A 14,109-nucleotide genomic window follows, 5' to 3' on the forward strand; every position below is an offset into this window, starting at 1 on the left:
CCCTATTTAATTCCCATACAGAGGATAACCATTCATGGTAGTTCATGGGATGCTCTCCCAGAGACTGATTAATATTGTTACGGGTGTTATTCCAATTAGTCCCGGCTGGAGAATATTCACAGTGTTGTTAAACACCATTCTCCCTAATCTATAGACTTTGGGGAGAGCATTCTAAGCATCTTTATCAACAGTCATTTGTAACACATTAATTAAAATCTCCCTGATTAAAATGATACAACCCTGTCTGTTATTTTAACCCTCCTAGCAAGCAGAATGATGAAATCAACTGCGTTCATATTCCAATAAACTGGTCTACAAAGATTAATGCTTCTATATTGGTCAGGGGACATTAGTTGTATTTCCTTCTCCATCTGAACTTTCCTTCTCATCTAAGCTTTCCTCTGGACTGGTACCCAAATTCCCCTGACAAGACCCTGCTCTTCCAGGTCTTCTGGTGGTAGCAGGTAGCAGCCCTGATATTAGCCTTCCTCCCGGAGAACCTGTTTTCTGTTCCTTCTTTTTCTTACCTCCACCAGCTGCCACAAACAACGCTAACTTAGGGCTTTCCCAAAAGTTGTGTAACCCTGAGCCAGCCATCACATTCCAAATCACATTCCTGGTAATAAACTTCCCAGTCATCCTTCTCAGGCAGACCCAGATAAGGAGGTTCAGAGGGGTAACCCCCAAGACTAGCTGCTGCCATTTGCCCTCTTAATACCCAAAGCTATTCTTGTGGACCCTCTTGTTCTGGCCTACACTTATTAGGATCAACCAGAGTGCCTTGATATGCTGTGGTGAGCTGTTCTTCAACCACTCTGTAGGCACTTTTAAGGTCCTCTGCCTGCCACAGTAACCCCTGCTTCTCTCTTTTCTCTCCCTCACCTCCTCCCTCTCATGTTTGCACTTCTTTTTTAGGCTTTTCCAAGGTATGAACTAGGGACATATTAAGGTTGCTTTTCCATCTGATGTTTCAATTTCTTATTCTGTTCCCTCATCTTCTAAACTTTACAACTGAGCCATACATGCCATCAGTAGATAGTCCATGGCTGTAACTTTTATGTCTTAATCTTTACCTTTCCAGTCCATTTCAGTCTGGAAATCTCTCTCACACACATAAATCCAGGGGTCAGCTACATAATTTGTATCTAACGCAAGTGAACCACCCCCATGTTCTGAAATATGCAGTCCTTTATAAAGAAGTAGTGACCTGTCAGCTGATATTTCTTTCTTTATGCTTCAGTGTTGTGAGGTGTCGCAGTTTTGGTGTTTCGTTATCAGTAATGTATTATATCTTATTAATTAATTAATCTCCTGCCCCCAGAAGGTGCCCTGCTGACAGGCATCCTGAGTGTGTTTCAAAATGCACTTAGGCCTGTGAGCAGTTAGAGTTAAAATTTCTGCACTGCTACTGCTTTCATAGAATCATAGAATATCAGGGTTGGAAGGGACCTCAGGATAATTAGGCCACAACCCTGCCTTAACTGGCCCAAACTGATACAACAACTGATGTGCAATATCTGGGGTTCCAAATTGTAATAATGGCTTGTGTTTGATCATTAATTAAATGAGACATCAAATAATAAGATCAGTTGGTTTATTAATCAAAGATTAAACATCTAGGATTAATCAGCACAATACAGAGAGGAAACTCACTAATCCAGGGTCCAGTGTCTGTCAGCGCCACTGGTCCAATTTATTTTACAATTCTATCTGTTATTTCTTCTTGGTTCTTTCTTCACAGTGTTTAGTTTTGTAACTATGATTATCCAATCAAAGACAAATGTCATATTCCATCAGACCCTACATTTCAGTTTTAACCTGCTTAACAACATGTTTTTAACCAGTCATTTCATTTTGTCCTTTGTGGTTTGGAATGTCTTATACATTGTCCAATCATATGTTAATATCACAATGTGAATCATGGCTCCTCGTACATTTCCATTGTATAAGCCCTTTCTTTTCATTTCAGTTACAACTTCGTTAGAGAATCACAGGACTAAAAAACAACTTTAAAAATAGGTTATGAAACTAGGTCACACACAACCATATTTTCACTCTATGTAAGGCTACGATTATGTCACGGAGATCACGGAAGTCATGGAATCCGTGACTTCCATTGACCTCCGTGACATTTTCTGCCCCAGGGCTGGAGTTCCCAGCATGCCCCTCCCCCCCAGCTCCCAGCCCCCGCCCTGGTGCAGGGACCCTGCAGATGCCCAGATGCGTCAGCTGAGCAGCTGCAGAGCGTCCCTGCTGCCTGCCATGGCTGAGCAACTGCAGGGTCCCCCTGCCACAGCTGGACAGCTGCGGGGAGCCCCCGTTGCCTGCTGGCTGGACAGCTGGCGGACCCTGCTGCACCCCAGCCGTGGCGGGGGGGGCCTGCAGGTGCCCAGCGGTGGCGGGACCCTGTAGCTGCCCAGTGGAGGTGGGCAGGAACCCCCTGCAACTGCCCAGCCATGGCCACTGGCTGGGGGACCCTGCAGTTCCCATTTGCCCTGGGGGGCGAGGGGACCCTGCAGCAGCCCAGCCCCACAGGCAGGGAGACCCCTGAGCGCCCGCCTACCGCAGAGGTGGGGGACCCGGAAGCCCCAGCAACAGTGGGTGCTGAACCCGCCTACCCCTTTTGTCAGGGATATTTTTAGTGAAAGTCAGGGACAGGTCACGGGCTGCCGTGAATTTTTGTTTATTGCCCGTGATCTGTCCATGACTTTTACTAAAAATATCCGTGACAAAAACTTAGCCTTATCTATAAGCAATATAATAATCTACCTACTAGTAATTCTTTATCATCTTCTCTTAACATAAGTCCCATAAAGCTTTACAAAATAAAGCCAACAGCTTCATAGGCAAGAGATGCTTGGAGCCCTAGACCTATGTGCTCACAAAACCAGGCCCAATTAAATGGATGCAACATTTCCAATTACAGCTACATATAAAACACAACAGTTATGTTGCCAGCTCCTCACAGAAATAAATGCTACAGAAATGAAAACGCCAAAAAGCCAACTTGGGGGTTTGCCACAGACCCAGCCTATTTAATTTGTAACCTTGGTAAGAATCAATTATTGTAAGAGTGTGAGAATGAGAGCAGAAGGCCAGCTCTTTTAGGTTACATTGGACTATTATCACTCAGCTCCTATGCAGAGAGCAAAGAGTAACCTTCCATGGCAACTGCAGGAAAACAACAGAGCCAGGTCTGCCTGACCTGTGGACTTGGCTGGAAACACGATTTCAAAAGGAGGCAGAAAATCACAACGTCCTTCGCCACTGCAATGTCCTTGATAGCCACATTTCATAGCTCAAACTAATCCACAGACAAGCTCTTTCCTCTTCCTTCCCTTCCTCTCCTTGCACTTTCCAACTCCTTTACTTTCTAACCCCATCTCTCTTTTCCCCACCTGCCTTCCTCTCTTTTCTCACTTTGGCTTCATTAGTACAAACAGGTTGCAAGTTCAGCTGAGAATACGGATGGAAGGATGTGTGGGAAAGTGGGAACAAAAACCTATTCCTTGAAAGCCCAAGGCCCCTTTTCTCCCACTAGAGCCAAAGAGAGTTACTCATACTCTGGGGCAGGAGAATTTGGCCCAGGAGTCAGAATGGGGGACTTTAGAAAGAAGGCTCTAAAACAAAATGCTGAAAATGGCGTGGGTGAATGTTCCTGGGTAAGCAGCAGCAATTGTTGCCCTTGGGGGACAAAGGCAGAGAACCGGGTACTAAAATTCTGATAGTTTGGGACCTTCTCTTCAGTTTCTGACACTGACGCCTGAGATGGCGCATACAGTATATAGTACAAAGCTCCAGCCAGCCTGACCTGTTCCAGAGGGGAGCACACATGGAAACAAAATCCCGGAAAAAGAAAGCTAAATCATAACCACCATCTAGAGAAAGAGTCCCTTGTACAAGCCAACAGGCACAGACACACACACAGAGCTGTAGAGCTGATTTGGATGGTCAGCACTGCTAGATGGAAGAGTGACAACATGGAAACAGATTTTTACCTACCTAGAGTCCAGGCAACAAATGAGAGAAGTGAACTACACATGTAGAGAGATTTTATGTGAGCATAAAATAATAATACAGATAGGAACTTCACTTAGAATAGAGGAACTAGAAAAGCTTAACTCACCGAGATCTTGGTGAAAATATAGAGGAGCAGAGAAAGGACTGACAGATACATCTGAATCCGTCGGCCACCAAAGCGCTTCTTGAGATACTCTGGCATCGTCACCACCTGCAGAGGGAGAAGAATTCACACTATGAGCAAAAGACAACTACCATAGGGGGCAGAGGCTCTTCCGTCCAGATACTACACTGATGAATGTACTAGAAATGTAGATGGCCTCCAAGAAGCACAGAAAGACACTGTCAAATGCTCCTCATGTCAGGATCTCAAAGCCACAGAGACCTCCTTGTTTAAATACAGAAAGAAACAACTTGTATCGAGTCCCTGTCACATTCAGGTCTCTACTCCCACTGAGAATGGTTTTGTGATGATGCTAGACCCACAAACACAACAGTCTGAAAAAGAAAGATTAAAACTGGGAACAATAAAAGGAATAACTTAGTGTTTGTACTTACCCCAGCCCTGATGTAGATGGGTACAAACAACCAGCCAAGAGCAAATACAATTATCAGGGCCTGTAACCAAGGAAAGAACAGCTGAATTAGCCTCTGGTCCTGTCACCAGCACTTTCCAAGGCCACGTATCTGGCTGCAGTGAGTAAAACAGTGGCCAGTGCAGGCACCCCGGCCTCATTCTTTCTATTTGTCTGGCATTTTACAGTTGGAACTCCAGGGGTGAAGTCCCGGCCTTACTGAAGTCAATGGTAGTTTTGTCTTTGACTTGACTGGAACTCGGATTTCACCCCAGGTGTCCAATAGAAGCACCTGAGGAAGAGCCCCTCACTGCAGCAGACTTATTGAAGTATCAAAGAGAACATTGCTTCAGCATTTTCCCATGTCTGTCCGAGGAGAAATATGTTTGTCGTGTGTCTAACACTGCTCTTAACATTTCCTTTGGTTGCACTGTCCCACTGCAGCTCCACTAGTAGTAGCAACTACCAGAGCATTAGTGTACCCTGGGCACAGGTGCTTAAACCACTGTTTCATTAGTCGTGCCCAGAGCAGATCTAGACAACATGGTGTTTTAAACAACAGAAGCCCCCAGAAACCTCTCTGTGTTGGCAGATTCACCATTGCTACCACTGGGAAATGTTAAGGAAGTCTAGGGATGCCACCTCAGCCCCCTTTACTAGCCCTTTCATCCAGTCTCCAGGCAGCCCCCGGCACCAGGAAACATTCCACTAACAAATCCAAGTGTGTTCTGAACAAGTCTCACTTGTGACTAGCTCTGCTTCTCCAAGGTGTTGACAGCAGAGCTTACTTCCATACCCATGTCACCCACCAGACTAGCCCACTGACCTGCCTTCTGCAGTGGGAGTAGTTATAAGCTGCTCTTATACATTATAAGACAATTAATACTCTCATATTTGGGACTATATACTGTAAAGTATGGTAGCTCTGCTATACTACATACTGTATATTCTGTGCATCAGATATTTTATTGTAGATTGTACATTCATTTTTCTTACTTAAAGGTTAGCGATTTGTTTTATGCAGACTTGTGCACATTAAAACAAATATAGAGCTAAATTCTGCTCTCAGAACTGCACTCTAGATCTCTCATCCACACGCTAGTTCTTTATCACCTCTCTGAAGTTCTGCTCATAGATCAAGCATAGGACATGCCAGAGATACTGGGCACCATGCTGCTCTCACTTCCATCCATGTACATCAAGAGTAACCCCACTGAAATCAATGGAATGACACTGACACAAAGGCAGTATAAGTGAGAGCAGAATCGGGTCCAGTTCTCTCTCTTGCTAACAGAATCAGCGTGGATCCCAAAGCAGCATTTTTCCATGTATATTAGCAGGTTTATCAGTTCCATTGTGTTGTTCGTATTGTAATGAGCGAACTAGCTGGCTTCTGTGTGCGTGCGTGAACATGTACATCACTGTCCTCTACTTGACTTAATCAAAACCTCTCAACTGTGTGTCTTAGGCTGCATACTGCTACCAACTAATGGAGAGCTCTTTAGCTCACATGGCAGAGGATCCTGAAAGAGGATCCCGGTTCTATCCCTTTAGATGTCATGAAGTTCCAAGTAACCTTAGTGTGGAGCCTGGATTTGTTTCAGCATCATCAGAAAATAAAAAAAAGCGAGAGTTTAAACTAACTGATTCCAACGTGTGCGTGTCTCTAAGCGAGCGTCTACTCCCCCCATGCACAAAGAAGTTGCAATCTCTATGGGGCTCATTTCATACCCCGCACACTTCTATTCTAAATAAACCTAAGGGCCACATGCTTCCCTTGATGATTCAGACCAGATTACAGGGAAACACCAAACCTCCAAGATCTTTTGTGGTGTTGCATAAACTCCTTTGTGAAGTGCAACAGCCAGGGGCATGGCCACTATTATTCCAGAGGCTGAGGATCCAAGGGAAAGAGCTAGATCCCAAGGCTCTTGGCTCATTAAAGTTCTCTCATGACCAGATCTTCCTGGAGCACCAGGTAAACAGCAGTCTGCTCCAGACTCTATGCTGCCAGGAACTGACCTCCTAGTGGCTATGTCCCCAGTTCCCCGCCACGGAGTACTGATGGTGGAGAAGCTAGTGCTGTTCAGGGCAGCGGTAACGTGATGCAAACTGCACCTTCAGACCGGCTGACCTGAAAGGGGAAATACAGCATAAAGGGGCTGTTCCCCAACTCCTGTATCTCCTCCCGGTCGCACATATATCCATGGAGGGCTACAGGTAAAATTGACTGAGGAGAGGGGACACGTTACCTTTCGTCTCAACTCTCTCCCCCAGATCCTTTCCCAAACCTTTATGGTTCTTGTGCCACACTCCAGGCAGTAGTCGTAGTACTTTTAATCAAGTGAGGTGTTTGGTTCTAGGACAGGGGTCTGCCCCCAGCAGACTGAGAACAGACCAGCACTGATGGTGCAAGCCTCTGCACTCCTTCGCTGCCGTCCCTTAGTGAGAGGGAAATGAGAGGGCAAGTAGGGGGTGAAGGCAACCCTAAATCCCTCACTGCCTGGAGGAAAGCAAAATACTCCTTTCCCCCTAATCCCAAAGCAAGCTCTCAGCAAACATGATACAGATGAGATGAGAAAAGCTGTCCTTTCCCCCTGATAGCTGGAGATGTTGTTTATAAGTATTTGAAAAGCAATCAAAGGACAAGGATAGAATGGAGGAAATCACCAATATATTGAGTGAGAGAGAGAGAGAAAGAAACACCTCTGTGGAAACTGGTTTCCTAATATAGTAATGGCCTTTTCTTCTCCCATTGACTGGGCTGCAGGTGGGAGTGGGGAGAGACTGGGGGAATGGGAATGGACACAAAGTGTTCTTGTGGTGGGTGGTTCTGCCAGTCGCCAGCCCTGGGGGAGGCAGGTGCCGCTGGGTGAGGGCTCTGACAGCATTAGAGTGAATTGGATTTTTAGACAATGTGGGCTCACCTGATCTCTTTGGATACCCCCAAGGTTACAATTTTATTGAAATGTCTACCACTTACGTTCCATTCAAATCCTGCAATGGCGATCCCTGCAGCCGCTCCTGTGCCTGCCAAACCCACAAAGTGCCCACTGCCAATGTTACTGGCAAACAGAGAAGCACCAATCTGGAAACAGAGAGAAGAACAGACGGGTCATCGATCCTGAGCTCAGGCCTTGGCTAAAATAAGAGCTGTATTTGTGACCAAAAAAAAAAAAGTGCTTATTTGGTGTTTTGAGATTTCCTGTTTGCCGTCACTATAGGACCTGATTGCCTGATTTCCCCTCTTAAAACCCAACATTGCAGCCATCACTCCTACAGACAAGGAGGACTGAGAAGGACATCACATACTGGTGAATGATAATACTCCCTTCTCCAACTAAGGTGAGCACGTGGCCTCCACCCACACAGAATTTCAACTCTTTGGAGAACATTTCCAACTAACACGTGGGTGATGTATTGCAGAATGAGCAGCCAATGATCTTGGCTAGAGGTCCGGGCAGCTAGCACAAAAGGCTGATGTCACACATCTAAGCTGCTCCTCGGACAAGAGGCTGATTCATGAAAATAAGATACATCTCATTGGGCGAAAGATCCATAAGCCTTACGGCTTGCTTGTAACTCCAGTGGGAGATGCACCCTTTTTGCACTTGGTTTGCTTCCATCAAGGGACAATAGGTTACCTGAATGGGACTCTGGGAGCTGCTATGGTAGGTCCAGCTACTGGCCCAAGGGTGACATGCGAGTGACACATGTGCGTACAAGGAATGTTGGTATCTCTAAAACCTGTAACATCCTGTATTGATCCCACAGACTGAGTAATGGGGAGAAACAGGAACTGCTGATATGTACGGATCGAAGGAAAGAAAGAAGTTAGTGCTGGATTAAAAATAAGACAGAGATTCACAAAAGGGAGATCATAACTATGTAATCCTTCTGCCAGGATTGGCAGCAGCAACAAAGGACAGGTTCAATATCTAGAGGTTCCTCTTAACATTACAAAACAGAACCAGCTTGAGCCCCCATCCAGAAATCTTGGGAAACAAAATATACTACCCACCCCGGGAGCCCCTAGAAGGTAATACTTCCCCACTTGCAAGCACTGAGTCTGAGTATAAAAAAGAAAACTTTATTAAGAGGAGATGAAATACAGCATTAATCTGGGAAAACACAGCAACAATTACTCAAAAGTATGCTAACCAAAAGTAAGCACTGGCCCCACATTGTCTTGAGCAATAGACTTTTGTCTCAGCTTCCCACCTTGTGGTGTGAAAGTCCAATAAACAAACGCCTATTTAACAAACCATTCCCCTTTTCACTCCGCTGCCCTCAGCTGACAAATGTGAGTGGGGTGCAGCGAAGTCCCAGAGTCCAGGGCTGTGTTCAGGTGGGTTCACCTCCTGCCCCCAGGCTCGTGGGATGGGTGAGTGATGCCTCTGCTCACCACTGTCACTGTTGCTGCACACCACTGTGAGGGCTAGTCTTTACTACCCGCCCGGATCGGCGGTAGAAAATCGATCTCTTGGGGATCGATTTATCGCATCTCGTCGGGACGTGATAATCGATCCCCGAATCGACGCGTGTACTCCACCAGCCCAGGTAGGAGTAAGCGCCGTTGACAGGGGGGCCGCGGCGGTCGATTTGCCACCGTCCTCACAGCAGGGTAAGTTGGATCAGATACGTCAAATTTAGCTGAATTTGCGTATCTGAAATCGATCTCTCTCCCCCCCCCCGCCCCGTAGTGTAGATGTAGCCTGAGCCTTTGACCAAGAAGAGGCAACTAAAACCAATGTCCTAAACAGCCTGATGCTAATACAGGTTTGCCAGGTCTCAAAGGGGCTGATATGTTGTGCGCTGTGCCTGTTTGTTTCCAGCAGCGAGGTTGCAAGTGAAAGTCAACACCAAAGACAGAAACTGTATTTTCTATCTTTGCTAATTTTTCCTCTCCCATTTTTGGGTGTGTTTGTCTTGTTTTGTCTTCTAGGAAATGGGACTGGACTTTAAATAACAACTCCAGCCCATCTCAGATAACTTCTCCTCTTTCCCCGCCTCAAAAGACAGTTATTACTGTCTTTAATGCCATCTGAGGTCTGGTCTACACTATGAGTTTAGGTTGACTTTAGCAGCCTTAAATCCAATTAAGCCTGGACATGTTCACATGACGAAGCCCTTTCTTTTGACTTAAAGGGCCCTTTAAACTGGTTTCTTTACTCCACCTCCGACGAGGGGATTAGTGATAAAATCGGCCTTAGCGGGTCGGAATTGGGGTCGTGTGGACGGAATTCAACGTTATTGGCCTCCGGGAGCTATCCCACAGTGCTTCATTGTGACTGCTCTGGACAGCACTCTCAACTCAGATGCACTGACCAGGTAGACAGGAAAAGCCCCGCGAACGTTTGAATGTCATTTCCTGTTTGCCCAGCATGGAGAGCACAGGTGACCATGCAGAGCTCATCAGCACAGGTAACCATGATGGAGGCCCAGGATCGCAAAAGAGCTCCATCATGGATCGAACGGGAAGTATGGGATCTGCTCACCATATGGGGAGATGAATCAGTGCTAGCTGAACTCTGTAGCAGTAAACGAAATGGCAAAATATTAGAAAAGGTCTCCAAGGCCATGAAGGACAGAGGCCATAACAGGGACGCACAGCAGTGCCGCGTGAGGAGCTAAGGCAAGCCTACCACAAAGCCAGAGGGGCAAACGGAAGGTCCGGGGCAGAGCCGCAAACATGCCACTTCTACGCGGAGCTGCATGCCATGCTAGGGGGTGCAGCCACCACTACCCCAACCGTGTGCTATGACTCCTTCACTGGAGAAACACACAGGGAAGCGTGTTCGGGGTACGAGGAAGATGAGGATGAAGATAATGTAGATAGCTCACAGCAGCAAGGAAGCAGAGAAACCGGTTTCCCCAACAGCCAGGATATGTTTATCACCCTGGACCTGGAGCCAGTAACCCCCGAACTCACCCAAGGTGTGCTCCCAGACCCTGAGGGCACACAGGGGACCTCTGGTGAGTGTACCTTTGTAAATACTACACATGGTTTAAAAGCAAGCATGTTTAATGATTAATGATTAATTTGCCCTGGCAATCGCAGCCAGTGCAGCTACTGGAAAAGTCTGTTAACGTATATGGGGATGGAGCGGAAATCCTCCAGGGACATCTCCAGAAAGCTCTCCTTCATGTACTCCCAAAGCCTTTGCAAAAGGTTTCTGGGGAGGGCTGCCTTATCCCGTCCGCCATGGTAGGACACTTTACCACGCCAGGCCAGTAGCCCGTAGTCTGGAATCATTGCATAACAAAGCATGGCAGCGTATGGTCCCAGTGTTTGCTGGCATGCAGACAACATCCATTCCTTATCACTCTTTGTTATCCTCTGGAGAGTGATATCATTCACGGTCACCTGGTTGAAATGGGGTGATTTTATTAAGGGGACATTCAGAAGTGCCCCTTCCTGCTCTGCTGAACAGAAATGTTCCCCGCTGTTAGCCACGCGGTGGGCGGGGAGTGGTGAAGCGATCATCCCTGATAATTGGGTGTGGGGGAGAGAGGGGTTAGTTGGGTTTGTGCTGCATGTTAACCTGGAAACCGCACCCCTCCTTTTACATTGCAAACCCATTTTAAATGGCCAACCCAACGGGTCCTTGGTATGGGAAATGAGGGCGCTACTGTTTGAAACCATTCCCACATGTTAAGAAGGTTAAAAAACCCAAAAGACTGTGGCTTACCATGGCTGCCTGCAAGCCGAAATCTGTTGCCTGGCACTGCGTGAGTGATCTCTCACAGCAAACCGGCAGGCCCTCAATATAAGAGGAAAAATGTGACCTTGTAACGAAAGCACATGAGCTGTGTAATGTGAAGAGCAAAATTTAACGTGAAAGAGTGTACCCATTGTTCTCTAAAATGTGACTTTTTTTAACCTCCCCTCCCTTCTCCTCCACCAGCTGCAAATGTTTCTCCTTCACAGAGGCTAGTGAAGATAAGAAGGAGAAAACGGTGGATTTGGGATGATATATTCACGGAGCTCCAGATGTCCTTCCACACTGAAAGAGCACAGCAGAATGCGTGGAGGCAGTCAATGTCAGACTACAGAAAAGCACAGTATGAACGAGAGGAGAGGTGGCGGGCTGAATCGCAGGATGAACAGAGCAAGTGGCAGGCTGAAGATGATAGGTGGCATCAGCTTGCAGACAGAAGGCAAGAGTCGATGCTCCGGCTGCTGGAGCATCAAACTGATATGCTCCAGTGTATGGTCGAGCTGCAGGAAAGGCAGCAGGAGCAGAGACCGCCGCTACAGCCTCTGTGTAACCAACAGCTCTCCTCCCCAAATTCCATAGCCTCCTCACCCAGACACCCAAGAACACGGTGTGGGGGCCTCCGGCCACCCAGTCACTCCACCGCAGATGATTGCCCAAGCATCGGAAGGCTGGCCTTCAATAAGAGTTAAAGTTTTAAACTGCAGTGTGTCCTTTTCCTTCCCTCCTCCCGCACCCATCCCGGGCTACCTTGGCAATTATCCCCCTAGTTGTGTGATGAATTAATAAAGAATGCATGAATGTGAAGTAACAATAACTTTATTGCCTCTGCAAGTGGTGCTCGAAGGGGGAGGGGAGGGTGGGGTGGTTGGTTTACACGGAAGTAGAGTGAACTGGGTTGGCGGGGGGGCGGAGGGTTCATCAAGGAGAAACAAACAGAAGTTTCACACCGTAGCCTGGCCAGTCACAAAACTCGTTTTCAAAGCTTCTCTGATGCGCACCGTGCCCTGCTGTACTCTTCTAACCGCCCTGGTGTCTGGTTGCGCGTAATCAGCGGCCAGGCGATTTGCCTCAACCTCCCACCCTGCCATAAATGTCTCCCCCTTACTCTCAAAGATATATTGTGGAGCGCACAGCAAGCAGCAATAACAATGGGGATATTCTTTTCGCTGAGGTCTGAGCGAGTCAGTAAGCTGCGCCAGCGCGCTTTTAAACGTCCAGATGCACATTCCACCACCATTTGGCACTTGCTCAGCCTGTAGTTGAACAGGTCCTGACTACTGTCCAGGCTGCCTGTGTACGGCTTCATGAGCCATGGCATTAAGGGGTAGGTTGGGTCCCCAAGGATCACAATAGGCATTTCAACATCCCCAATGGGTATTTTCTGGTCCGGGAAGAAAGTCCCTTCCTTCAGCTTTCGAAACAGACCAGAGTGCCTGAAGACGCGAGCATCATGTACCTTTCCCGGCCATCCCACGTTGATGTTGGTGAAACGTCCCTTGTGATCCACCAGGGCTTGCAGCACCATTGAAAAGTACCCCTTGCGGTTTATGTACTCGGTAGCTTGGTGCTCCGGTGCCAAGATAGGGATATGGGTTCCGTCTATCGCCCCATCACAGTTTGGGAATCCCATTGCAGCAAAGCCATCCACTATGGCCTGCACGTTTCCCAGAGTCACTACCCTTGATATCAGCAGGTCTTTGATTGCCCTGGCAACTTGGATCACAGCAGCCCCCACAGTAGATTTGCCCACTCCAAATTGATTCCCGACTGACTGGTAGCTGTCTGGCATTGCAAGCTTCCACAGGGCTATTGCCACTCGCTTCTCAACTGTGAGGGCTGCTCTCATCCTGATATTCTGGCGCTTCAGGGCAGGGGAAAGCAAGTCATAAAGTTCCATGAAAGTGCCCTTACGCATGCGAAAGTTTCGCAGCCACTGGGAATCGTCCCAGACCTGCAACACGATGCGGTCCCACCAGTCTGTGCTTGTTTCCCGGGCCCAGAATCGGCGTTCCATGGCATGAACCTGCACCAGTAACACCATGATTTGCACATTGCTGGGGCCTGTGCCTTGTGAGAGGTCTATGTGCATGTCAATTTCCTCATCACTCTCGTCGTCGCACTGCAATTGCCTCCTCGGCTGGTCCTGGTTTTGCTTTGGCATGTCCTGGCTCTGCATATACTCCAGGACAATGCGCGTGGTGTTCATAGTGCTCATAGTTGCCATGGTGATTTGAGCGGGCTCCATGATCCCAGTGCTATGGTGTCTGGTCTGAAAAAAGGCGCGAAACTAGTATCTGACGGATGGAGGGAGGGAGGGGCGAGTAAAGACATGGCTTACAGGTACAGGGAATTAAAATCAACAAAGGTGGCTGTGCATCGGGGAGAAACACCAACAACTGTCACACAGAATGCCCCCCCCCCCCCAAGATTGAACTCAAAACCCTGGGTTTAGCAGGCCGTTGATTTCACGGAGGGAGGGGGAAGCAAATTAATACAGAACAAATCTATTTTTTACATCTTAAGCTGGCAGACGACGGTGCAGCATGACTGATAGCCCTCGGCATCTTCTGGGTGCTTGGCAGAAAATACTGGGTGGTTGGCAGAAAATAGCATACTAAGACTGATAGCCATCATCGTCGAGACAGTTCGATAGGACTGAGCATGTCTGCCCAGGTGCCCATGATTGACAGCCACTGCAGTACGATGACGACGGATACCAATCGTAATATACCATCTTCTACCAAAAGGCAAGGGGCTGCTGCAGTGTGCAATGCAGCCCCACGTCTGCCAGC

At 47.6% G+C, this 14,109-nt stretch overlaps 1 protein-coding gene across 2 annotated transcripts in view; it reads right to left on the reverse strand.

Moving 5' to 3' along the window:
- LOC117888214 (sodium/glucose cotransporter 1-like) overlaps positions 1 to 14,109 on the reverse strand; it is a 71,695-nt gene that overhangs the window by 26,555 nt on the left and 31,031 nt on the right. For both annotated transcript variants that reach the window (XM_034791446.1, XM_034791447.1), the window contains exons 3-5: positions 7,579 to 7,683; positions 4,579 to 4,638; positions 4,127 to 4,231 (exon numbers count right to left, since the gene is read on the reverse strand). In XM_034791446.1, the coding sequence (XP_034647337.1) occupies positions 4,127 to 4,231; positions 4,579 to 4,638; positions 7,579 to 7,683 (270 nt within the window). The remainder of the gene's footprint in view (positions 1 to 4,126; positions 4,232 to 4,578; positions 4,639 to 7,578; positions 7,684 to 14,109) is intronic.

The sequence above is a fragment of the Trachemys scripta genome, chromosome 15 (genome assembly GCF_013100865.1).
Source record: "Trachemys scripta elegans isolate TJP31775 chromosome 15, CAS_Tse_1.0, whole genome shotgun sequence".
Classification (NCBI taxonomy): Eukaryota; Metazoa; Chordata; order Testudines; family Emydidae; genus Trachemys; species Trachemys scripta.